Source organism: Felis catus, chromosome B3, assembly GCF_018350175.1.
Source record: "Felis catus isolate Fca126 chromosome B3, F.catus_Fca126_mat1.0, whole genome shotgun sequence".
In the NCBI taxonomy this organism is placed as follows: Eukaryota; Metazoa; Chordata; class Mammalia; order Carnivora; family Felidae; genus Felis; species Felis catus.
The window spans coordinates 114,168,859-114,195,168 of NC_058373.1; the positions used below are offsets into that span (position 1 = coordinate 114,168,859).

Genomic DNA, 26,310 nt, shown 5'->3' on the forward strand with positions numbered 1-26,310 from the left:
AGAAAGGGTGTTAGGCTTGTGTTCTGTGTCCGTGTTTCCTTTAGGCCCTGTAATCCTGGCAGGATGTGTCTTCCTAGGAGCATGTCTGTGCTGGCATCTGTCCCCAGCAGCTGTCTCAAACTAACAAGGACGGAGAGAATCCACCGGACAGATCTATCTGTTCCCAGCCCCTTCCAAGTGCTTCCAGGTCATGAGTGAATCCCATCTTGTTCCTTCTTTTGTTTTGTTTTAAATACAAGACCTAGTGAATTAAAACAATCTGCTCAGGTCAAACATAGACAAAGAATTCTGAGTTCCTAGCACTCATTTTGAAGCTCAAGATCTAGGTGCTATGGAAATACATAAGGACACATTCCCCCTGCAAGAAAGTCAGCTGGGGAGACCCAGAACGATTAGAGAAATGCACAAGGGGGCCCTAACTGAAGGCAAAACTGGCTAACCAGAAGACGAAAGAGAGATTTGGAGTTTGCATTTTGGAGCGGTGAGGGAAGATTGATGAAGCCAATGGAAGCTTGCAAGGGCTCCAAGTTTGAATACAATTTCAACCAGAGCAAAGAGTGGAACTGGACGGTGTGTTTGAGAGGAGGAAACAGATAGACGTTACTGGAATGAAGAATCCACGTGAGGAGTATGGCCAGATGGTGCAGAGCTGCGAAAGCCAGAGCGTGCGTTTTTTCTTCCTAAGTCCATCTTTGTCCATAAAAAGTGCTTGTTGTCACTTTCATTCTGTTTTTACTCTTATCCCTGCCCCCTGCTCCCTCCTGCCCAGCACTTTAAAGAGAAAAGACAGAAAGGCAGAGGGCCTGCCCTTCTTCTTGGAGCGCAGAGAAGGAAACTCCCTTTGGTTTTTTTTTTTTTTCAGGGCTTTTAGGTTTAGGTTTAAGACCTTTGCCGGCTCCTTCTCAAGGACTGCCCAGGCCACCTCCTCCCACAGACCCTCACCCTTCCCAATTTAGTGTAGCCTCTTCTTTTCTTGCAGACTTTGAAAGGACCTGAGTTCAGTTCTTCAAATCTGGCAACTAGGTTCTTTGTACCATAAATGGCTAAGGGGGACTGGCTGTGATAGGTTAATGGCCTACCTGGCCCCTTTCCCAGGAGAAATGCCATAGTCCTTCCCAGAAGCCACATCCTATATGCACAGCCTTGATAGAACATATCTTCCCGTCAGAATCAATTAATCATGCCTGTCAACACTGGGAATGGCCTCTCTGGCTGAAACAGTGGCTACGACCCTCATGCTGGAAGAATCCTTTGCCTTGGAAACCCATGTAGGTCAGAGGGGAAAGTGGAGTCCGGGTGGCATGCAGTGTTTGTAGGGTATGTTTTCGCATCTCTGGAACGTATTCTCGTGCTTTTATGTCATCCAACTAACTTTGCTCATCACAAAGCTATATTGTCAGCGCAAACCTTTGCGGCCTTGCTTGGACCTAACACCATTCATTTCAGAAAGAGAGGGCTGGAAGAGTGGAATTTGTAATAAAAGCTCTTAGTATTTATACATTTTGTCTGAGATCTTCAGGCACTTAAAAATGATTTGAAGTGGCCACTCTCCAACATGTCTTTTCTTTGCCAATCTGTTTTCCTCTTGGCAGCCTGGAGCATCTTTCTCGAAAACATACCAAATCCTGACTCTTCCTTTACTGAGACCTCCATTGGTTCTCTATTGTCTACAGAAATAGTCCCCACACTTTTTTGATTGAACCCTCTAAAATTAAATGAATCTTGAATATGTACACCCAATGTATATTTATTTTTACATTATACACATGTATTTCTTTACTAATACATCATGTATTATAAAACATGCGCACAATTAAATTTTAGAAGGCTGAAATAAAGTTGAAATAAGCAATAGCCTAAAATATCTTGCTAATCATGATGGCTTCATTGTACTGTCATTAGCCAGGACCACAAAACGTGATCAATGTGTCAGGCAAAGTTCATCATAAGTGATAGAGGATGTAAATCCATACGTCTGATAGTTCTCTTGGAATTTTCTAATTGAGGTTGGCTCTCTTTCTTGTTGCACCTGAACATTTGGTCATTCTTTTCAGCTAGAATATGACTGAAGACAACTCGTTCAAAGGGAAGTATAAATGCTACTCTTAGTATTTACCTATGCTTATACTATCTTTGATCTGTTGTTTCTTTGCAGGAATATTTTTAGTCCCCTTGTCCATTTTGTATATGTTAGGATGAACTAGATAATATCCATAATTCATAACATATAAACTGTAGTGGCTTATATTTTGTTAAAAGCCTGGAGAAGAATGAGGACTGAGGACACCACTGTTGAGCTCTCTGTACTGTGCAATGCCTAATCTTACCATAGGATGCTTTATCTCATGAACCATCCGTGACCAGTAGCCATAGCCATGGATGGAATGTCAACGTATATATTAAATGTTATAAAGCCGAATTTCTTATTTCTTAGATAAAAATAAAGTTAAAATTCTGATAATTTCTGCCTGAATCCTAATGGATTGTCTTGTGTAACTCTGGGGTGTGCATCCCATTTGGAAACCAAAAGTCTACAGGATTAATTTCAAACACAATCGCATTGATGGAAAGGGCCTTTCTCTGTCTAACCTCAGTCCATCTTCCCAGCCTCATCTCCCATTGTTCTCTGTCATGTACTATTGAGACTTTCCTTGCTTCTTAAACATGAAATATACTTTCATAACTCCATTCCTTTGTACTTACTTTTATAGCCAACCAAATGCCTTTCTCCTGTTCTCTGCTTGGCTAACTCCTCCTCAACTTTGAGGACCCAAGTTAAATCTTTAAAAGACCTGATACACTTAGACCAGAGGTCAGCAAATTTTTTCTATAGAAGGCCAGATAGAAAATATTTTAAGTTTTGCAGGCCATACTGTTTCTGTCACAGCTACTCAGTTTTGCTATTGTAGTACAAAAGTAGCCATAGACAATACATATGGAAACGAATGTGGCTGTGTTCCAACAAAACAGTCTTTATAAAAATAGGTGGTGGACTGCATTTGGCCCTAGAGCTGTAGTTTACCAACCCCTGCCCTCAAAAGCTTGTCCTACTTGTAGCTTTTTTCCCCATGATTGTCTGTTTTAAAAGCACATCTCCCTCAAAGGACTAAATCCCTTGCAAGTCAAAGACTTATTCCTATTCCCTAGAAGCTAGAAGTCTGAGACCTAGAAACCACCAGTAAAGGCATATTATTGATTATCAAGAATTATCATGGTATTCTTGGTGGAAAAATGGAGAAAAATTCTTCCATTGGATACAAGATTGAATGGCTTACTTCTATGTCTTATCTTAAGTAAAAGATTATATAAAAATCCTAATTAATGAGATTAAAGGATTCGGCTTGCATTAAAACTAGGCTTTCTATCAGGGCAATCAGTGTCCTGCTCACCTGACCACCCACATTCATGTTCTTATCACATTGTTTTTGCCCACAGCTTCAATAGAATCTGGAGAATCACTATATTTTCAAGCACACAGCCACTGGTAAGGCCAAAACCTCCGTGTATTTACATGTTGTTTTATGGTTTACAAAACAAGTGGCATAATTCCCATTTTGTAGATGAGGAAACTGGGGCATGTTAAATAACTTACCCAAAGAATGATATAGCTGGGACTTTGACCCTGGTGTTCTGATTCCAACCTAGACTCTTTCATTATACCAGGCAGCTCCTTAAGTAGTTACAACAAAATAGCACAGTGCAAAATTAGTTCAAAGAAGAAACTGATCCCATCTGAAATCCCAAAGAGAACTTGGGACATTGTATGTGAGAATTTCAATGGTAGTTTGTAGAGTTGGCCCAATAGAAATATAGACGTCTTGCCAACTTTGCACAAGATACATAAATCTCACAATCAATTTAACTACCTTCATTTATCTTGGAAACACAAAAATTTAGACTATAACTTGGCTTGAATGAAGAGATTCACACCAAGCCTGCAATTCTGCTGCTCTTGTAAAGTGTTTCACGAACCCCAGTGTGAAGACCTTACTATTTTGTTTGACTGTGAAGGTAGTCTGTACATACTTGCCACTAGTGGAAGGTTAATACTGACTCAGAAGCAAGAGGACCACTGACTGAATCACCACCACTTACTATAGTCCTCTGCTCTGTATTCCTTGGAAACTTCTTGCCTCAGTTTGGGCTTGACCCAACCCACTTAGAGGGAGAGAGAGCAGTTTTACAGCCCTGCATGGAATGACTCCAAGCCAATCGTATCTATTTCCAAATGATCTGACGCAGCAAGTGGATCATATTTCCTTTGGAGGCTTGGCTGAGGACAGTTGGGTTGGTGACATTGAGCCAGAGTGAATAAAATAAGGCTGTGAAGAAAAATCTGAAATGGTCTCTAAGGAGATAGGACTAATGAAATGCTCAGGTCAGGAGTGAGGTGCTTTCTGGAGAGATTGAAAAAAAAAAAAAAAAAAGAAAGGAGGACAAGGTGACCATGTGTGAAATTCAAACGAATCAACGGTGATTTGAGAAAGCCAGGCAGATTGGCACATGCCCAGTACCTTTCTGAGAGCAGGCACTAAGCCTAAAATAATTCACAAAATCTACCTCTCATTTTTATTCTTACCTTTATTTAGATTTTTTTATTGAAAATTTTTATGGTTGGTTCCCTGTCCACTTTCTCCCTATCCTGCCAAATGTATTTGCCAAAGACCAACAGACCCCTATGTTCAATTATTCTGGCCTTAGGGAATAATGTTTAAGGAGTTCCAAGAACAGGATGTGGGAACAGCAGAGAAGTTAGGTTTCATTTAAGGTCCTTGGAAAGAAGCAAGTACGCTAGGTTGCTAAGATAGAAATGGAGCTAGTTCTTAACAGATCCTGTGAAAGGATAAGCTGAGCCCTAGAACCAACTCTCAATCAGGGGAGTTTCTGTTCTCATGGATACAGGCAGATCTTCTGAGTGCCATGGGCATGCATTTGCTTCATTGTTCCCTGCTTTGATTGTGCAAAAATATTTTCAAAGCAAAGGCATAGTGACAAAGTTGGGCTCTTTGAGGCTGTTCCTTGAGCAAGAGGAAGTGTGTACCTTTGGCTGTCCACTTGGCAATGATATCTTCATACTACTTCTTTCCACCCAACTATTTTGGCCACTGGAGTTATTTTAGCAGAAAACAGTCTAAGAAGGACACCAGTCACTTCCCTTTTCTTCATGTTCTTCATATCAACTCACCTGGCATGTTTCAGGCATCTGCTGTGTGCCAGGCCTTTTTTTCAGAATGGAACAAGATTGTCCTTGCCCTCTTGCCTTAACAGTCTACCCGGAGAGACCATCAAGTAGTCTAGGTACCTGGGGGCAGAAATAGTCTGAGAAACACGATGGAGACTCAGGGGAAGGAGCCCTTGTAAAGCAGTGTCACCAAAGAGCGGACGTGAGAAAGGGGAGAGGGCATGACTATAAAGGGAACTCTGCCCATCACTCATTCTTCCACACATTGATTCCCCATTTATTACCTGCTTATTATCTGCCAGGAACAAGGGGCTGGGAATTCAAAGATGAATAGGACACGAGGCATGGGTTAGAGGGGAGGGGGAATAAAAGTGGAGCTGAAAAACAGATTGGGCCAGATTGGCAAGGGCCTTGCGTGCCACGCTGAGTCTGAACCTTGTTCTGTACACAATGAGGAGCCTTTGAAGGTCTTTGTGTGGGTGGTGGCACAGATTTCCACCCCACCCCATTATTTCCAACCTCAGGCCCTGATTTGTTTGTCTCATAGCACTTACTACAATTTAGAAGTATTTTATTCACTTGTCTGGTTTCTGCTTGTTTCCTGTCTGGCTCCCCAACTGGGACATGTGTCCCATGAGGACAGAGATCCTACTGGTCATACTTACCGTTGTATGCCTGGTCCTGGGCACAATTTACCAAATATCAGAAATATTTACCAAATCAGATCTGTATTCAGAGGATTGTCTCCTATTTGTAGAGTGGAGGGCATCTGAGGCTGGGTGATCCTGTAAGGATTGTAGTGACAAAGAGATGCTGGGAACCTAATCTGGGGCACTGATGGCATAGATGGAAGGGGGAAAGATTTAAAGGACTCATCAGAGTTAACACTGACAGGCCTGGATGAGGGAGAGGGAAGGGTCAGAGGGGCCTCTAAGGTTTCCATTGGGATGTCTGAGTGGCTGGTGATACCATTGAGAGAGAAAGGATAGGGGAGGAACCCGAGGAGGGGCTTGTCATGGGAAGCAGGAGGGCGTAGATAATGAGATCAGTTTTGGACATGTGCGATTTGAGACAACTGTAGAATGTCCAACTGGAGATGTTGCGGTCAGAAATATATGTGAGCAATTCAGGAGATGGCTGGGGCTGAGGTCACAGGTTTTTGGTAATAAATGAAGTCAGCAAAGAGTAAGGTCACTCAAGGAGAACAGAGTTCGAAGAGACAACAGAAGTCCAAACCTGGAGGAAACACAATTTAATGGGAGACTATGAAAAAGAAGCCATGGGAAAGACAGAAGGGGAGGTCCAAGAAGTAGGAGGAGAAGAGAGGGGGACTTCTGGCCACTGTTGAGAAAGACCAGCCCCATCTAGGTCAGAGCAATGAAAATGGGAGCTGCCATCCTGGGTGACTAATATTGCCCCTTCCTTACCATGTCAGTGGTAAAGGGAAGCTCTTAGAAATTCTGGGTCACTGAGAACAGAAACACATCTGTGCAGTTTACCAGGATTTTCACCATCTAAGAGACCCTGGGGGTGGGGTCAGATTTAGTCATGTGCTGAGTGGTGTGCCTATTTGAGAATGTTATCAGCTTGGAAACATTTTTTGAGTGGGCAGCCACAACTCAAACCCTGGCAAACCCTTCCTCTTATCACCTCCTACCAAAAATGGCTCATAAGGACTAGGCAGTTGCTTAACAAATGGCCCCCACTGTGGGTCTGGGTTCAGGTTCCAGCAGGGTTATTGCAAATGGCAGCTGGTTCCAGATTTCTCAAGGAAGAGGCTTTCCTCTGGGAGCTGGTTCACATGTTAGTGCTGATCTTAACCTTCCCTCAATCCTAACCTCTTTTTCTTAGCATTCCCTGACACATCCAAAACTGTTTCTACAGACACCTCATTTTCCCTTCTTTCATGCCACCTATGTACTACTACCTTCTACTTCCTGCCCTCTAGCACTAACCAGTGATTTCCACACTTATTTTAGGCTCTGAAAATGTTGCAGAAATGAAATGAGAATGTAAAGAGAAGCCCAGGACACAAAACAGACCAAAGAGGATATGCTCTAGCTAAAGGGAAGAATGTAGGGGTCTAGCAATCCTGTCACTCAGAGTCCCAGCATTCCAGGGGATCTGCGGTGAGTCTCTGATGCAGGAGAATCCACACTGATCTGAAAGTCTTCCCAGGCCTCTGTTGTCTTCCCGTGTCTTCCCAGGTCTCTGTTGTATTTGGGTCTGGAGAGAGCGTCTGCAGGTCATGAGTCACTCTCTTTTCCTGGGCATTTTCCCTTCCAGGGAAAGAACAGGCCAGGCTGGTGCAGAGTGTTGGAACACCACTACACAGAACATGTTCCCACCATTCCCACCTTGGTCTCTACCAGAGCTGCATGGCCCAGGTTCTTGGGCCTTCTCTATGAATGGAGTCATTTAATCTATGTGGGTTGACCACAGATTCCCTGGAAAAGGCTGTTTGGGAAGAGGACTCACAGACATGGCTGTCCCACTGTAAGCAAGACCCCAGCGATCCTGTCTTTGAGAGGCAGAAGGAGGAAAAGGAGATTTGTAAAGTCAGCATCATGTCCTCAAATTCTCTCTCTCTGTCTCTCTCTTTGTCAATTGCTCTATCTCCCACCTTCTTTTGGGTTTGGTGCTGGGTGAATCCTGTCAGTCCCCCAGCCAGGGACCGCCTGTTCTCCCCTCTGGGGCACGCACCCTGCTGCCCAACCCAGCCCGGCCCAGCCCTGCTGCATACTTCCACTCAGATCGTGCGTCACAGCTATTCATCTTGTTTAGTGCTCGGCTTGGCTGCAGATGCTGTAAATATGGTAATTTTAGACTCCCTGATTGGAAAGCGTTGTGGGTCAGGGAGGAGAGCAATTTGGTTTACTCTTGGAGAGCTGGTTCCAAGCTGGCTCTGCCACTCTCTGTGCACCCCTCTTCACCAAGCTGTGGCCCATCAGGGCCCCCCCACCTTTGTGTTCAGTCCCGATTTCTCTGAGCCTAGAGAGGAGTAGGATAGATCGGATGTATCTGGGCCCTTGGCCTGGAGAATTGCGGGTTAGCACTGAGAGCATGGAGGCTGAGGGGCCAGAGTGAGGCCAGTGACTCATGGGGTGGGGGTCCTGACCCTGGCAAGACAATGCCGAGGGCGGGCTGCCTGGAGATTAGACCCCCACCCAGGGCCGTGTGTTCGGGGGCACACTGAGGATGAAGTGGGGGCTTCCAGAGGCCCCTGACCCCTCCTGAGCTCTCTCCCTTTTCCGTTCTTTCCCTCCTGACCTCCCCCTGTGGGGGGCTGTCACTCCCAAGGGCCTTAGGCAGCAGCTCCCAGGGTTGTCAGCTAATCCCTCCTCCCATCCCTTCGGGGCTTAAAGGCATAATTTGCATTTGATTACAGGACCCCTGAACTGGGTTGGAGATTCAAATCCCTAGGGCGAGACTTGAGGCTGACAATTTCCAGCACCATGAATCAGTGGGAGCTGAGAGTCTTGAGCCCAGGGCCATGTCAGGTTCTGCAAAAGCCACTAGATATGCTTCCAGCTGTCTGTTCGCCCTCCTCAGCAGGACAATCCTAATTCCAAGGCTCTGAGTTGGACTTGGAAAGGTCTTGGTTTTTGTGTCTCTGTCTATAAGTCATAGAATGTTTGAACCCAGGAGCCTGCTCAGATTTCTTTGAGTCTAACCTGATGAGAAGTGATTTGTGCCAAATCACAGGGCCAGGTAACCACAGGATTGTTAGCTCACATCTGGTGCTTAGGCCAGGCGCTGGATGTACTTGTATAGAAGGCTCTAGAAGAAAGAAAAAAAAGTCTGCTAGGTATTTCTTTGTTACTGATTCCTGGGGGGACACCATGGCACAATCCTTGTGCTATCGCATGATGTTTGGTCACCTCCAGCGACAGGAAACTTGCCTCTATAAGTCAGTCTATGAAAACACTGGTCCGCTCTGTTGTGTCATAGTTCTTTACTGCTGCAAGCTGTTTGTGCTAAAAATGTCTTGTAGCCAAACTGCACCATTTTGGACTGATTTTGGTTATGGTTTAAAGAAGCTCAGGCATCAAGCATCCCCAACAAGATGATCTTACTGCTCTCCATCCTATAGAATAAATCAGAATCACAGCTAAAATAGTCTTCCCTAGAGAGGTATGGCTTGGTCTACTTTGAAAAAAAGATGGGCCTTGTGTTTAAACACCATTTTGCCTGTTGAAATGCAAATGGTTGGAGTACTTGGAAACCGTTTGTTTTTTAGTGGATTCACAATTCCCCCCTGAAAAAAAAAAAAGAAAAAAAAAAACCAACTGTTCTACAGAATTTACTAAGCACACTCTTCCTTCACATGCAGCATGGGATTTTATATCAGCCATCCCTGGTGGGTCAGAAGTCTGAAAGCTTTGCTGTACCCAATCCATCAACCCCAGCAGTGATCTGTTTTCTAGAGACGCAAGGGTGGGAGGGTGGGGGTTGGTACAGGCTTTCTGGGGAGATTTGAAAATAACAGCACATTGGTGAGGGAAGGAGTTGCTTCCAATATTTTCAAAAATAGTTAAGGAGGAAGTATTTATAACCATGAGGACTGGCCAGTAGAGAACACTGACAATCTGGTGGAGGCTGAGGAAAGAGAGGCAGGAGAGCATGGAGGTGGCTCAAGACCGGAGTTTAAAAATGTCTTTATAAAATTCCCGTTATCTCCCAGGCAATCATTTTTGACAGCATCCCCCACCACCCACCAGACCTGGTAAAGAAACCTTCACAGGGCTCCCCACCCATCCCCTGGGTTCAAATCACAGCTCTGTCATTCACTACATAGACGATGATTTCAGGCAAGTGAACATCCTCTGAACCTTACTGTCCTCCATGAAATGGAACTAATGGGAACACTCACTGGTTTGTTACGAAGATGAATCCAGGTGGGAGAAGTCCCCTACGCGTGGCCTCGGCACAAGTCTGCTATCTCCCCTCCACTTCCATGCCATCCTGTGCTCCACCCCAGATTACTGGTCCCAGATTACTGGTCCTGCCTGTCACTTCTCTGCCTCTGCTCCCCTGCCAACAAATTAAATACTCTGCCAGGCTCTGGCCCGGTAGTCAGCACCCCCATGCCCTGGCTCCGGGTGACCTTCCCAGGCACATGCCTTATCCCTCATACGTATGAGGCCAAAGGAGCACACTTACCACCTGGCAGAGTGCTTAGAGAGTACCTGGCATGTGGTAAGCACTCAGTTCTTACTATGATTTTATAATCTGTCTTTTGCTTACGCCACTTCTCCCCTCCCTCTCATTCTGGCTGGACTCCAACGCCCCCAGCCGCCACCACCTTCATAAGATGTACCTGCCTCTGGTCTCCTGTAACAGTCTGATGTGAGCCACATTCATATACCTGATGCGCTTAACAATATTTATGTCCCAGGTTTATCTCTTTTTCCAGAAGGAAAACACGTCCAGGTCAAGGGCTTTCTCTCACACTTATTTATAAGCCCTCAGCACCTAGCACAGTGTAGTGTACACAGTAAGTTCTTATACTAGACTGTGATGGCCTTAACAATGATAATGGCTCTACTTTATTAAGCGAATGTGCAGGTTACTGGGGACTTCTCCCACCTGGATTCATCTTCGTAACAAACCAGTGAGTGTTCCCATTAGTTCCATTTCTTGGAGGACAGTGAGGTTCAGAGGATGTTCACTTGCCCGAAATCATTGTCTATGTAGTGAATGACAGAGCTGTGATTTGAACCTAGGTTGGTCCATTCTAGAACTTGAACTTGAACTTCTACAGGCTCCCTTATACTCTCATGAAGACAGGGACTGCGTCTTTCCCTAAGACAAGGTTGCAAATTGGCAACCAGAGGACCAAATCTGGCCCACAGATGTGTTTTGTTTGGCCCACACAGTGTTTTTTAAAAATCGGGAGATTTTACATCATCATCTACATTTCTGGCTCCACTGGAAAACCTGGGAGATCTGGTCACCCTGAATACTAGCATGACAAGGCTGAGAATCAGCCGTGCCCTCCTTTCTCTCTGGCCCTTCCAGGCATTGCCTGCCTCAACTTTTCAGTTCAGTGTTTCTCCCCCAGGGTGGTGGCATGAGACGAAGGTCCATTCTTGGTTACGTACGACTGTCCCAGATAGTGTAGAATGTTTAGCAATCCTGGCCCTCACCCACTAAATCAGTAGCACTTTCCTCCAATCATCTGGATGATCCTGATCACCTCCAAATGTTTCCAAAGCCCCCGGTGTAAGGCACTTGCAGATCACCCCTTGTATCACCAGTGATGGCACACAGTAGGGCCTCAGGTAAATAGATTAAACAGACTTACAATGAAATATCCACACTGAATCCTTCCCCATATCAAAGGTTCCCATGAAAACAGAGGCAGAAAAACGGAATAACCATAGCATTTAAAAAATAAATTATCTGAAGATAATTTAACACATTCCTCTAAACACCTGTCCAACAATGGGGAAAAAAATTAGTAATAACACATTTCCATTGAGGCACCTCCATTCTGCATGCCTCAGCTCCCGCTGTAATGTTAATTGGTTATGGTTTTCTTCTAGGCCTTACATGGAACGAGAGTTACTGTCCAGCTGTCAACCAGACCCCACCCGGGAAAGTCTCCATTTAAAGGGAAAAGAACTGAATCACCCACAGCTTTTACAGAGAGGTGTTAATAATATTTTTGCTTTCCGTTCTAATTATAAAAATACTGCGTGCTTACGGTAGACATTTCAGAATATAGTAAAATACTAAAAGTAAAAATCACTCATAATTTCATTGCCTGAAGATAATCATTGTTTATATTTTTGTATATTTCCCTCCAGTCTTTTTTTTTTTCCATATGCACGTGTAATTTGTGTTTATTGTTGCCAGTTTTATTTGGCTTTTAGCAAAATTGAGACACACCGTTTACAGTTTTCCTTGCCATCTCATGGCTGTACCCATTATCAGTTTAATCAATCCCCATTTGTTGGACAAAGAGTTGCTTCTCAGTTTTTATAGTAAATAATATAGCAATCAGCTTCCTTGTTCCTAAGTTCTAATTATTTCTATAGAAACTGTGATAGAGCCATCAGCACAAGAAGAAATCATCCCCTCTACAGGAAGATGGTGTTGGCTCTGGATCTAGAGATGGGTGGAGTAAAGGGGAGACTGAGGTCTGGTAAGGAATGCCCAGGCAGGGAGGAGCCCGTGTTATTGAACTTGAACCTCATCCTGCAGCTGCAGGCCGGCCATCTGCCCAGAGTGACGGGAGGGGCCGTGGGGTTGGGGACTAGGATTCTAAGCTCTCACCGCAGGAAGCAAACAAGGGCTTAACCGAAGGATGAAAATGGTTTGGCAACACTGAGAGCCCAGTTGCGGTCACACCGTGGGATTTAGTGATAGAGACCATAGGCACAGACACACAAGTCTCCACAAAGCTAGGAGACCGAAGCCAAAGTGGTGAGGGGGTAAGGGTGGGGATCGTAGGATTAACTCAGGTTTGGGAAATGGTCTAACAGATCCAGCCAAAGTTCAGAGGGGATGGTGAGAGCCTCAAGAAATCTTTTCCCACCCCCAAATGGAAAGATTAGTGTAATACCTAAGTAAAAATACTTTTGCAACCCAGGAAATAGAACTAAGAAGTTATCTTTGCCTATGAAAATGGCTTTACAGACCCAACCTCAGTTGGGCATAGACCCTGAGTTGCTGTTATGGTATAAAAATAACAACAACAAACAATTGCTACAGCACGTCACAGTTTACAAAATGCTTTATACAATATATTAACCCAATCTCTTGGAGTGGGTGTTATTAAATGTTATCCCCTATTTTGCAGAAATGAAAATTGAAACTCAAATAGTGTGATTTGTCTAAGTGCAAACAGCAGCGGTATTGGGCTCCAGATGAGGATGAAGGGCAGAGTTGTGATAATTAATATACTCTCTTGTGACCTACTCTTCTGTTTTTGTAAAATGACTTTTGTTAGGAAACAAATATATCCCGTGCCTGTGACCTTGACCTCCTCAACAAGATGAATTAACCTTGTGAGCCACCAAGAAGAGCCAGTTCTCTCCATGTTTAGAGAGTGGGCTTAGTGTTTTACCTAGCAGACTGATCTTGCTGTGCCTGGAACAGACCATGCACATTCTTGCCACAGGACCATTCCCTGTCAGGTGGTTCCTACACCTGGAATGTTCCCCTCCAGATGTGGACACGCTCTTTGCCTACCCTCTTCAAGTCTATGCTTAAATGTCACTTTCTCCGTGGTGCCTTCCCTGACCACCTTATTTTTAAATTGCAACCCTCCCACCACCCTACCCATCGCTGGCATTTCCTGTCTTCCTTCCCTGCTTTATTTTTCCCCATAGCATCAATCACCTTCTAATATACTATGCATTCTTTTCATTTTCTCCTTTCTCTACTAGCATGTGTGATAAGGACAGGATTTTTGTCTGTTTCATTCCCTGCTTTTTCCCCATGCCTAGAACATGTCTGGAACAAAGTAGGTGCTCAAGAAGCAGTTGCTGAATGAATAGCAGTAGAGGTATTAGAACAAATTTTAAAAAATATTCGTTAAGGGGCGCCTGGGTGGCTCAGTCGGCTGAGCATCCGACTTCGGCTCCGGTCATGATCTTGCAGTTGGCGAATTCGAGCCCCACGTGGGGCTCTGTGCTGACAGCTCAGAACCTTGAGCCTGCTTCGGATTCTGTGTCTCCTTCTCTCTCCGCTCCTTCCCTGCTCATGCTCTGTCTCTCTCTGTCTTAAAAATAAATTAAAAAAAAAATTCTTAAGAACATTAGCACAGTGACTAGCTCACGATAGAGAATTGATGCATGTTGGTTCCCTTTCTCTCCTTCCCTTCTCCTGTGTTAAATGTTATCCACTCAGCACGGTCTTTTTTTACAATTAAAGTATTTCTGGAAGGATAACACATTAAGACTTGACATCTAGTCCATGAAGCAGATATTGCAGGGAAAGCCCCCCCGACACTGGCCCTCTAGGGAAGTGGGTGAGTCATACCCTGAAGTAGCCAGGGTCTCCTGGTCCATCTAGTGGGAGGGGGACTCAAGGTCTCCCTGGGCATTTCCCACACTGTCTGTGATTCCACCCAAGTGTGAACCAGTGCAGGGCAGATGGGAGACAGGCATGGGGGACTGTGGTGGAGTGAGGCTCCCTCGTTTTCACCTGCTAGAATTGCCACCTTCACAGACAGCCGTGCAGGTGAATCCTGGCACATCTGTTCATTGACCTGTATATGGAAGGTGAAAGTTTTCCTCAAACCTCTTGGGGTCCCTGGCTAGGTCTGAAAATTAAACTGATACAGACAGTTTAGTATGAGAAAAGCATACATATTTGTTTAAGGTAGGTTGTATGTGATGCGGGAACCTTCCCAAGGAAATGGAGGCCTGGAGAAACTGTCGGATCTGAGTATTTGCAGGCTCTGTTTGATCAGGAGTGGGCAGTCGTGGAGGAATGTGATAGCTTAAGGAATATGAGGCAAGTGTAGTAACCTGGGGGAGCTTAGCAAAGCCTGTTTATTAAGGTTCCTCTTGTCCCTTTGTCTTTGGAGATAAGATACCTCCAGGTATAGGAAGGGCACCCTTTAAATGAGGGTCTTATGACCCATTTCATGGGAACAGTGTTGGTGAGGGGCAGGGTGAGGGGTAAGAGAACACAGTGATATTCCTGCTTCTGCCATTTTCTCAGTCTCCTTCAGCTTAAAGTATTCAATATGCCAAGGTGCCATATTTTGGGGTAGCATATTCTGAACCCCCTCACCTGCCGTGGTGTTGCAGAGGGTCCCGTGACTTTGGCTGGGGCATTGCTGGGTTCCTCACTCACACACTCATCCTTTCATGCTCACGTTCATTTATTCAGGAGGTGTATACCGAGTATCAGCATGTGTTTAGTGCCGTGCTAGGGCCTAGGGGAGCTGTGTAAACAGAACAGACTCAGGCTCATGGCTCCCAGTCTGTAAGGCGGACAGACCTCAAACTTGAAAGTCTTTCCAGACCCTGCGCCACCTTTTGGTTTGACTTTCCTATCTTCCTTTGGAGTTTTTTCTTCCCAGAGCCTTGCTCAGGCTGCTCCAGGAACCAGTGGCCTCCTACCTCTGCACCCTCCCTCCTTGCAGAGCAGGCCCTCATTCCCCGTCCCCCACCCTGCCCCAGATTGTTCCAGAAGCAAGAGCCAGATGGAGGATTGTAGCCCCAAGCTAGCCAGCGGGCTAGTCAGGGGGAGAAAAGGGCCTCTAATTCCCTAAGGAGAGGCTCGCCTGTCCTGAATGGCAGGTGCCAGAGCTTTGGGGGAGCAGGGCAGGTCAGAAGAGGAGGAGCCCAGAGCAACGGGGGGACCCCCAGGGCAGAGGGGAGGCAGGCTAAGCGGGGATGGCTAGAGAGAGAATGAGAGAAAAGGAGAGATCGAGGAGTAGTTTTAGTGTGTGAAACAAGAGGGGAACTGTCACAAGAGGTTTGGGGAAGCTTTGCTGTGAAATACCCAGCGGGTACCCCCTGCAAGACCTCTGGAGAAAACCGGCTGTGGAGATCACATTAGTCCTGAAAGCTGTAGGAGTAGCTGTGTTTCTCTGACGGTGAGTCCAAGTGGAGGCTGTGCTGCAGGGACGGCCAGCCTGTTCCCTGACTGTTTCCGCACACTGTGGGTTTCCACTGTTCCCCGAGTAAGCCACACGATTTCCTGCCTCTCTCAGCCACCATTCAGGGCCATTCTCAGGAGTCCCCAGCATCTCCAGCAGTGCTACCTCTCCTTCCTACGATCCTTCCAAGAACTCTTAGCTGGCCACCAGGAAGCATTCTCTGTTCCTCCCCCCACACCTTCAACCTCTCCTCGGACATTCCCTTGTACTTGGTCATTATCTTCCTGAACATGACTTAGCTGTTGTACCACCTACATTGCACACTCCTTGAACCAACTTCCCAGAGCAAGTCCCAGAAAGGTTGCTCATGGAACGGGCTGGTAGCAAAGGCAATCGACATCCCAAATGTGCCTGCCCCCTTGGGTCTAGTCCCTGGAAACAACTCCAGTGGCCTTGAAGAATTAATATTCCTGTCAGAGCGGCTGCCCTTCTAAGGGTCCTGATAGCTCTTGTTATATGCAAAGTGGAAAAGGTAAGGGACTGTTCTCTGCATTTCCTGCCTTTCAATTGAGTGAGGACAGACAGATGATTTATTGGGCATTTCCTAGCCTCTCCTTCACCATAGGAAACCAGCCTGAAAAAAAGGTGCAAATTTTAAAAAGATGTGTGGCTGTTTTGAGGGGGCGTGGGGAGAATTCCTGTGTACCATTAAAGTGAACAAAGAAAACCTCTCACAGCAGGAACTCTGGTCCAGAAGCAGACTACCCATAAATTCCCACCACCCTTTGAGGGCGCAAAGCCACGTGTGCTGGTGCTGGGAGACTAAGGCTTCGAAGTGCCCTCCTCTCTTGGCTCCCCATTTCCGGATGATCCAGCCTGGGCTTAGGGTGGTAGAGGTGTGGCCTTAGCCATCAGCTTTCGCCACAGAGGAGCAAGGGGTCTGGGGGCCTTCCTACCCTTTCACGTGTTGGTTTCAGTTGGAAACAGTTAAGTAGCGGCACCCCACCCCTTCCCCATGAGAGAGAGAGAGCCAGGGAAAGCAGCCAAGAACTGGGGGCTCAGCAGATGCAAAAGCCTGACTGATGCTTCCCTACCACTCTGCAGTGGGAGTCGTGTTCGTTTCCTAGAGCTGCCCTGACAAAGTACCACACACTGGTGCTTAACTGGGTAGCTTAAAATGACAGCAGTGTATTCTTGCCCAGTCCTGGAGGCTAGAAGTTTAAATCAAAGTGTCAGCAGGGCCCTGCTACCAGAAGGCTCTAGGGGAGTGTCCCTCTTTGCGTCTTCCAGCTTCTGGGGGTTGCCGGCCATCCGTGTTGATACTTGGCTTATAGATGCGTCACACCAATCTCTGCCTCCATCCTGCTGGCTTTCCTGTGTGTCTGATGTGTATCTGAGTCTGTGTCTCTTCTCTTTTTATAAAGACACCAGTCATACTGGGATAAGGGCCCACCATACTCTGGTATGGCCTCCTCATAACTTACATCTTAGTTACATCTGCAAAGACCCTATTTCCAAATGAGGTCATTTTCACAGATAAGGACTTCAATGTATCTTCTTGGGATGCAGGTCAACCCACAATAGAATTCAAGTGTTTATTGTCCATGACCTCACTGGGAAGCCTTAGGTTACTCAACCAGTGACTATGTGTGCTTGTGCATGTATGTGTGTGTATCTGTGATTAGTATTTATACAGTGTCATATATACACACACACAAATACTTATACACACATATGCGTGTGTGCACATGTATAAAAAAATACCTATAATGTGTATTTACCTATATATACCTATAATATAATAAGTTAGTTGTTATATATGATATCATATATGTAATACTATGTAAATATATATGACACTGCATATATGACATTATATAAATACAAGTGGCAGGTACCTATGATTTGTATATGTGATGTCTGACATAATATAAATATATATGGCACTAATAAATACATATATGACACTATATAAATACCAATCATAGGAGCAATTCTGAGTAATGCCCTGATTTTATTAATCTAAAGACCACAGAGCTGCTGTTAACCTATTTCCTGTGGTTTTCCCACTAAAGAAATGATGCGAAAGGTCTGTCTTTACCCAGGTTGAATTCTGACGAGGACGTGAGCACTTAAGACAGACAGAGACGCTGTGTGTCTGCCCAAGTGTCCCAGTGCCACAAGCCAGTCAGTAGCTGTGCGGGCCGTGCGGCATTCTCCCTACCTTGTGTCGGAGAAGACCCAGCCCCAGAGATGCAATGTGGCTCGTCCAGGTCCATATGGGCGCAAACGATTCTACAAGTAGAAGTCATGACTGCACACACCCAAGGCTCCCCAACTCACCCCACTTCCTTCTCTAGCTCCTCCGCACCCCACTTTCCCGACTAAGATTTTTCACTTGACTTACTTCCATGGAGCATGCCCAGATGCTAAAGATGGTCACAAAAATAGCACTATTTTCCCTTCAAATGAGCTGGGAAATTATTTTCATGGAGGTCTTACTACATGCCAAGTTTCAAGTCCTTTGTGTTCAGTTGTCCTGGGTTATTGGCAAGATAGGGGGAAAACCCCCTTCCTTTTTCAATTTTATTAAGGATTAGAAAAAAAATTTTTTTCTCCAACTCCAAACTGACTGACTGAAAGCTTAATCTCATTTTCTGGACACAGTGGCCTGCCTGGGATGTCTTTAATGAGGTTGGGACTCAGGGTCTCTCAGGGGCTCCCTCTCTCCCAAGCCTCTTTGAAAGTGACCTTCAGAAGTCTTGAAACGGCTCTCACCCTCACACACTCGTCCTCCCCAGGTGGCCTACCTGGGGCTCCCCCGCCCCCTGCAGTCTCCACTTTGCAAGGTGGCCTGACTTCCCTTCTGAAAGCCCAAAGGCCCAATTCACTCTCTGTCCTGCTTGCCGGGATCATCCCGCAGGAAATGGGCCAGATTCAGGAATGCCTTTTTAAATGGGGTTTTGGAGGCACTCCGCTTGGACTCTTTGCTGGAGACTTTTTGCCAGGGCCTTTGCCCATCTAGGATTTCCAAATGGACTGGCAGAGATAGCACACAGCCTCCTACACCTTTCTCTGCTACTCTCCACTTCCTTTCCCCCCAGCCTCCCCATTTAAATCTGTACCCAAATAAATTCTGTACCCAAATAAATTCTGAGCTCTTTGCACAGTGCCCACCCCATAGCCTCTGAGGGACAGGAGGAAGAGTGCAGCGTGACTCTGCCAGGGTTCTGTTTGGCCACATCTGGCTTGTACTCAACACATCCTAATTCAGAGAAAGCCTTACTGTTATGGGCCTCGAACGTTAGGGAGCATTAGAATCCCTTGGGAAGCTTGTGAAGAATGCAGATTTCCGGTCCCAATGCTGAAAATCTTAATGAGGTCTCGGACAGAGACAGAGAATCTGCATTTTTGGAGCAGCTAGGAAGATTCTGGTGCTGGTAGCCTAGGGGACACCCTGGGAGAAATGTGGCTTCATTCTTGGTCAGGCATGCTCACCTGGGCCTCAACTCTGCCAAGCTTGCCCTGGGCACTTAGCGAAGGTGACTAGGAGGAAGTAAAGACAGAAGTGCAAGGGTACAGACTGAAGCACTGATGTAAACCAAGTAGGCGTGGGGTTGCGCCTGGGGAGTTGTCTAGTTCCACGTGCGATCGCTCAGGGACCGTCACCGTGGGGTTCCACGTGGAAACACGGCTGGAACAGTGACTGGAGAGACACTGCGATCTTCCACCGCCAATGTTGGTGCCTGTAGAGCCTTCTCCCTGATCTGGCTGTCGAGCCAGATGGAGGAGCTGCTCCTGAATGCCGTGATCCCAAGGAGGGAGCTCCTTCAGCTTCTCCTCAGAGACAGCATAGCATGGTGAGTACAAATGCTGGCTTTGAAACCGCCCTGCCTCGGTGACTGTCACCTGCCTGACCTCCCAGGGTGAATTTAAACGCTCACGCTACTTACTCTCCCTGTGCCTCATTGGGAAGAGGAGGACAATAGTACCCACCTCAGGGGGGTCACTGGGGGACCAGATGAGGTAACACATGCAAAGTGCCCAGCAGTCCTGGGAGCAGCAAGGGCTCAGGGAACGTGAGCTGCCGTCTTTGTTCTCATAGCTGCTCCCTCCCATCTGCCTGGCAGCACATCTCTGAAGCTGCCTGGTGTAGAATTAGACCACATGAATACTTTGGATAACCCATGAGTGTCCTTGTCTCTCTGTTCCCAGAAAGCTCTGGGGTTTCCCTTTTTCTCCCTCTGAAAGCCCTCGACACCCTTCCAGTACCATTTTGGAAGAGGCAACAACAGCATCCCCCTTCCTCTCCAAGTGACCTCACCTTGCAGGACACTGTCAGCCCCTTCCAGTCATACTGAAGGAACCGCTCGACAGATGGGGGCCAGACCTTTGCAACCAAAAACTCTGGTTTTGAATTCCAAACCTCTCCCTGACGAAGGCTGTGTGATCTACAAAGTGAGATAGGGAGTTCAAGGTTGGAATCAAAGGCTCCAGAGCAGATGGAGAAAGGAAACGCACATATGCCGAAGCCCAGACAGCACCCAATTAATCCCCCGGTGCCTTTGCCAAGTTGGCTGTGGGGGCTTTTGTGCCTGTCTCAGCCTCTGAGCACTCTTTGCCTCAGTTTCCCCCTGCAAATTGGAGCCAGCACCCACAGGTGTGTTGTGGCACATGGTAAACGAACTCCTTTTATGTGCCGTGCAACATTGGAAGCAATATTAGTATTGGCTCTCTGTTCTCATGACTAGCTGTGAGGACCTACGTGAATAAGTGTTGCTATGGCTTCATGAAGAAAAGACCCTAATGTAGCAGAGTAACTCGCTGTTCTTCACAAACTAGTCATTCCCTGGTGCCTTCATCAACAGTGTGTATCCAAAAAGTATCCTGCCTGCCGGTGAAACCGGTGTGGTTTTGTGCTCATCCAATGTGTGGCACAGACACCCCAAGGTGAACATTCCTAGCCCAGAGAAGTGAGGAAGGACGGAGCAACATCTTTGTGAGACAGAGACACAAAAACCTTCGGGCGTTTCCTGGATGGAGAATGTCGCCGACACACGCAAACACTGGCCATGTGTCCCCACAAAGCAACACCCTACTCGTATGTTCTACCGAAGGACCTGGGTCCTGCCAGGGTTCACAATGGGGCGCAGGGGGGCCAGCTTCCCTCACCCTGGAGGCTCCCTGGCCAGTGGGAAGGCAGAGGCTGGGAGCAGAGCCATAGTATGCCTTGTTGACTCTGTCGAGTTCAGAGAGGGCTTTCCATTTGACTTGGCGAAGGAGAAAAGTTCTTTATTTCCCCCAGCCATGGAGCCTGCCAGCCGCAAGGCTGAGGGAGCAGTTTACCCTTCCTTCTCTGACTCCCACATCATGACCTGCAGAGGTCAGTGAAAAGCCCCATCCAGGACGGGCCAGGCTGGGTTTGCAATGCACCCGTGTTGTGCCCAGAGCGTGCTCGTTCTTCCCTTCCAGCCCAGCCAGGCAAGCCTTCCCAGTGATATTCCCGAGCTGGCTTTTTTTTTTTCCTTTCTTTTTTTCCCCTCAGTCCAGAGCCCAGTTATTTACCCAAAGAAAACAGGGAAGTGACAAGGTAACAGAGTACACATGTTGTGAAAATATGCAGGCTGAGGCTGAAGGAAAGAAAACATTCTTCCATAAGTAGCTGCCTTGTTAATTCATTTTCTTCTCCAGATTAGAACCAGCCATTTCTTGTGCTCCTGCAGGCACCTTCTGTGGTTTCCTGACAGCTGCCTGCAAAGGGGTGAAATTTGGCTTGAAAAATGGGCCATCGGTCATGCTTCAGGGGGAGGGCAGAAACCAAAATTCCCAGATTGCTCAAATTCACTGCTCCCTTTCTAGATGGGAGCGAAAGAGGGAGAGGTGGTGGGGAGAGGATTGTATAAACTCTGAGGCGTCACCTGATTTTCCATAAGAAATGACAGCTCGGTAATGAACAGTTCTTGGGACGTGCTTTCTTGCCTCCTCTGAAATTGGTTTCCGATCCCTGGCAAGGCTATGCGCTGTAGCCTTGAGCAACAGTCACAGGCCGATTCTCGGCACTTAAAAATATCATTGGCCCTGATAGAGAACTCTTGGGTACCCCCGCCCCCCGCACACACATACACACCCTTTTCATTATGTGCCAAAGATCACTTTCCCAAACCTGTTTCAGAACAGCTGCCTGTGATCGAGAAGTAGGCTCCGGCCCTGCATACCCTGAGTGGACCGGGGAGGAACCGGGGTTATTAATAGCATTTTGCTCTGCCCCGTGTTTGGGGCAGAAAACGGGTGATCTACGTCTTTTCAGGGGGGAATGGGGTCATAATCAGTCTGGGGCTCAGTTTTTATTTACTGGGTTTTTGAAACCTCAGGGCCGGCAGAGGAGGGTGAAAAAAGCCTGCAGAGAGGCTTGCTGTGGCCAGTTATCCCTCTGGTACAAATCTTCATGCTTCTCATTTTTTCCCTCCTTAATGTTCCCGGTCTCCTTTTCAGCCTGTGGGTGTTGGCCCATGGCTTGTCCGGGCTCCTTTCAGAAGAGGTCTCACCACAGAGGCCTGCACAGCCCCTGTTAGCATTGCTGTTGCACTTTCTGATACCAGGAGGCCTCTGGAGCTTGGCGGTCTTTCCCAGTGTAGGACAGGCCTGTGAGAAAGAAGGTGACGTGGTCCTTTCCGAGACAGGAGGCCTGTGCAGGCCTGAGCGGGGGAGCTCTGGTTGCAGGAGACTTCCCACCCCTTACTTACCGCCGCAGGGTTCATCAGCTTCCCACCAACAGCACCCGGCAGCCTTAACCTCAGGATGGGTGGACATCCTACTGTCTCCCTGCGTGGCTTGCCACAACTGCATGGCACCTTCCCAAGAGCCCAGGAGAGGGCTGAACTTCAGGCCTGGCATAGTCTTCACTATCAAATCAGGTTGAAAGGGAAGTGGGAAACTTTGAGATCGAGGTGGGTTGTGGGTCTTAGGATAAGGTTTGGCCTCCAGGTGGACGTGTCCTGTTGAGAGAGCTGGTGAGCAGAAGGCACTTGCCCACAGCCTAGTTGGGAGGGACTCTCAGAGCACCAGTGTTCAGGGCAGGGGCTAGGAAAGCCCAGCCATGCCCCCTAGTGAGTGTCCTTAACATGGGCCACCAGGTTCCCACTGAGTGAACACAGCGTCTTCCCACAATGGGCCAGGATCCAGCCTAGGCCGTAGGTGAAAGACCATTTCCGATGATTGTTTTCACATATTCTACATCCAGTGCATGAAAACACAATAGCAGCAGGAAAAATCCACTCCCCCTCTCAACACATGCAACACAAAGGTGGTCCTATCCTTCACTATGGGAAGGTCAGAGGACCCTTTCCTCATTCCAGTCCTTGATGTGGGTCCAAGGGAAGCAGTGCCTTTGAACTCTGTGGCATCCACAGCAGGCCCAGCTGGGAAGGTGTGGACGGGGAGCCAGACAGGACATGCTGCCTTATCAGGGGCCAATCTCAGGCCCTCCTGTGAGAACCAGGCTTCCTCCAGCAAAAGGTGATTTAGAGCCGTTTGTTCAACCATTCTAAGAGGCTGAGGAGGGCCCAGGGCGGTTAAAATTGGACTCTGTCAGAGCCAGGTCTTTCTATTTAGAAGTTTCTGCACAACCCCTTGAGAGAAAACCTCACTGTGTCCTTGTCCCAAGCAAGTCTGCTTCTTGAACTAGGCACTTCACTTTCTCACTTTTCCATTTTGGCCATCTTTCAAATGCCTCTAAGCATCAAACAACGACACATAGGAATGACTGCCAAGCCCTTGGTGATGAAGAGCTGGCATGGAATGGATTCTGTTGCCATTCAGTTTTAAGAACCAGCCTCTGGGCTCCTGTGATTGTTACTAGAAGGATTCTGGGTAAGACTAGTCCTCAGATTTCTCCTATTCTTCAGACCTCTACCTTCCATTACCAGAATCTGAGATTTGAGCATTAGGGGCCATGATTGGTCATCCCAATACAGGATGCTCTGACAGATGACCATCAGAGGTTTGAATTCTTCCAGGATGGGATACACACTACCTTGTGAAGATATCTGAGCCGTTGTTGGAAAATGTTCATCCTCAAAAAGTTCTTTCTTATACTGAGATAGAATCTGGCACTCTGTGACTTTGATCCATTGACCCAGTTTTACAATATTCTCAAGGGCTGGGCAGCAATGTCCCCAGGTTCCAATATCCAGACACATAAAGAAAGCTGACCTCTTTGCCCCCTGCCCCCGCTTCTCTCTACATCGCATGCCTGACCATTAATATTTTTACTAGAAACTGGACAGACTGACTCTTGCTTTCTCCCTAGTGTATCTTCATGATGGGCTTCAAGATATTGCTAAAAAGATGCTTTTTTTTTTTTCAGGAGAATGTGCTCAGAGGAAGCAATGGCTCCCCTGTGTGTCTTTCTCCATCAGGTTATCCCAATGCATCTGAGGAGTGTGACCCAGATCTCTTCTTTCTTGGGGTGTTTTGCTACTCCCATCCTCCCCTAGTATCACTGTGGCCACAAGCCACTCTTGCTGAGGGAGGTATATCTACTTTCATCCCGTGGATATGCTGGGTGGAAAATTGGGGGACTACTTTTCTAGAGCAAGGTAAGCTTGCTCCCTCTTCTTGGGGCCAACCCCCCACATTCCCTGGGTTTTGTCACCCTTCTCTCCTGGCTTCTTTAGGCTGTACCACCAGGACTCACCCTTCCGTGCTACTGATGAGAAACTAATTTATGTGGCTTCTTACTAGAATACTAGCCCTGAAAAGGGAGGGATTTTGTTTCAAAGAGTTGATAACTTTTTGTTGAATGACTGGTTCCCAAGACACAGAAAAGCCCATTTTCATCTCTTATAGTCTGTACTAAAAATCCAGAGAATAAACAAGAAGGTGAACAATAAACAACAAGTCCCATTGTCCACATTTATCATCCTTGTTAGATATTAGGAAAACAACACCAAGGCCAAATTTCAAAAGGCAGCAAAGTAAGTAAGCACAAAGCCAGGCCAGCCCCTTAAGCTTGAACACTCCTTGCCTCACATGCCGTTATGTCTGCGTCATACATCATGTGACCTTGACCCACTTGTAGAAAGCTCGTACTCATGGAGCACTGCAAGATCTTTCCCAATGCTGCCAGATCAACCACACTTTTCCATAGCTCTGTCCATAGACAGTCATGAGTTCATAGCATATACCTACTGAGCTTGGAGAAATCCCCAGTGCCTTGATGACTAGGAGAATGTTCTAGTCACTCTTCTCTCAAAATACCCATCAAACTCTGCTTCTGCATCTACTGTTTTTCTTGTATCACTTCTCAGCTCTACAACCTGTAAAGCCCTCTTGTGTTCTGCAAAATCAAGTCCAAACTTCTCTGCTTGGCTTTCAAGATTCTTCATCATCTGTCCCACCTTGCTTCTCCAACCTAATTTTGCATTACTCTTCAATGTGTACTCCCTCCCACCATCTATGGTCAGGCCATGTTGTTTATTGTCTTCCTGTGTGCTTTGCTTGCTCCTTTGTCAATATACTTGTTCTTGTTAATATCCTAAATAGACTCATATTTTCTTTTTTATTATTTAGTAGACTTCATTTTTTAGAAAAGTTTTTTGGTCACAGCAAAATTGACAGAAGTAAAGAGATTTCCTATACACCCCCTGACCCCACATATGCACAATCTCCTCCACTGTCTACATCCCCTGCCACAGTGGTACATTTGTTACAATCAATGAACCAATATTGACACATCATTATTGCCTGAAGTCCATAGTTTACATTAGGGTTCGCTTTTGGCGTTGTATGTTCTATGAGTTTGGACGGATGTATAATGACATGTATCCACCATTATAATAATATTATACAGAATAGCTTTATTGCCCTAAAAATTATCTGTGGTCTGCATACTTTCTTTTTATTATTCTATTTTCTATCCCAGTTGTCATGGATAGTGCAATTTCTTCACAAAGCCTTTCCCAATGAGTGTAATCCACACCAATCTCTTCTTTCCCAGGACTCCTGCTGCATCCACAAGCAGGGCTACTTTGACTATGTCTTTATTGCATCTTTCCATATTAGCTCTGTCTCTGTAACTGGAGTGTAAGTACCTGGTACTTAGATTCCCCCATTAGCCTGACCTATGACAGGAGTTCCATAAGCATGGCCATGACTTAGGGGCCCCATTCACGTTATATTCCTGGAGTTATGCAATGCCATCGCCCTGTTCACAAGTTCTTGGTGACTGAATAAAACCCAATCTCGGACCTGAAAAAGAAACGATGATCCTTATCATTATTTAGTTAAGTTCTTTAGGTGATTATTGAGTATCTACTATGTGCTAACCACCAATACCCAAATGAAAAAAGAAAAAACCGTAATCCTGCACTCAAAGGAATTATAGTCTAGTGACAGAAAAGTAAGTGGATCACCATAATACAATGTGAACACTGCTAAGATATGAATGTGTATAAAGAACATAGCTCTTGATATGTCTGAAGAATCAGCAGGAATTTGCCAGGTAGGTGAGTGCCTGCAGGACACTCAGCATGAAGGGACAACAGTGGAAAAATGAAAGCACATG

The 26,310-nt window shown here is 46.4% G+C and overlaps 1 protein-coding gene across 7 annotated transcripts in view; it reads left to right on the forward strand.

The window, feature by feature from the left end:
- The window catches only part of RAD51B (RAD51 paralog B), a 687,198-nt gene that overhangs the window by 632,517 nt on the left and 28,371 nt on the right, over window positions 1–26,310 (forward strand). For 5 of the 7 annotated variants that reach the window (XM_045060112.1, XM_045060113.1, XM_045060111.1 and 2 more), the window contains one exon: window positions 11,731–12,190. The exons of the other annotated variants lie outside the window; for them this stretch is intronic. In XM_045060112.1, coding sequence (XP_044916047.1) covers window positions 11,731–11,896 — 166 coding nt within the window. In that variant the 3' untranslated portion in view covers window positions 11,897–12,190. Of the gene's footprint in view, window positions 1–11,730; window positions 12,191–26,310 lie in introns of those variants that run through there. 7 annotated transcript variants of the gene reach the window in all.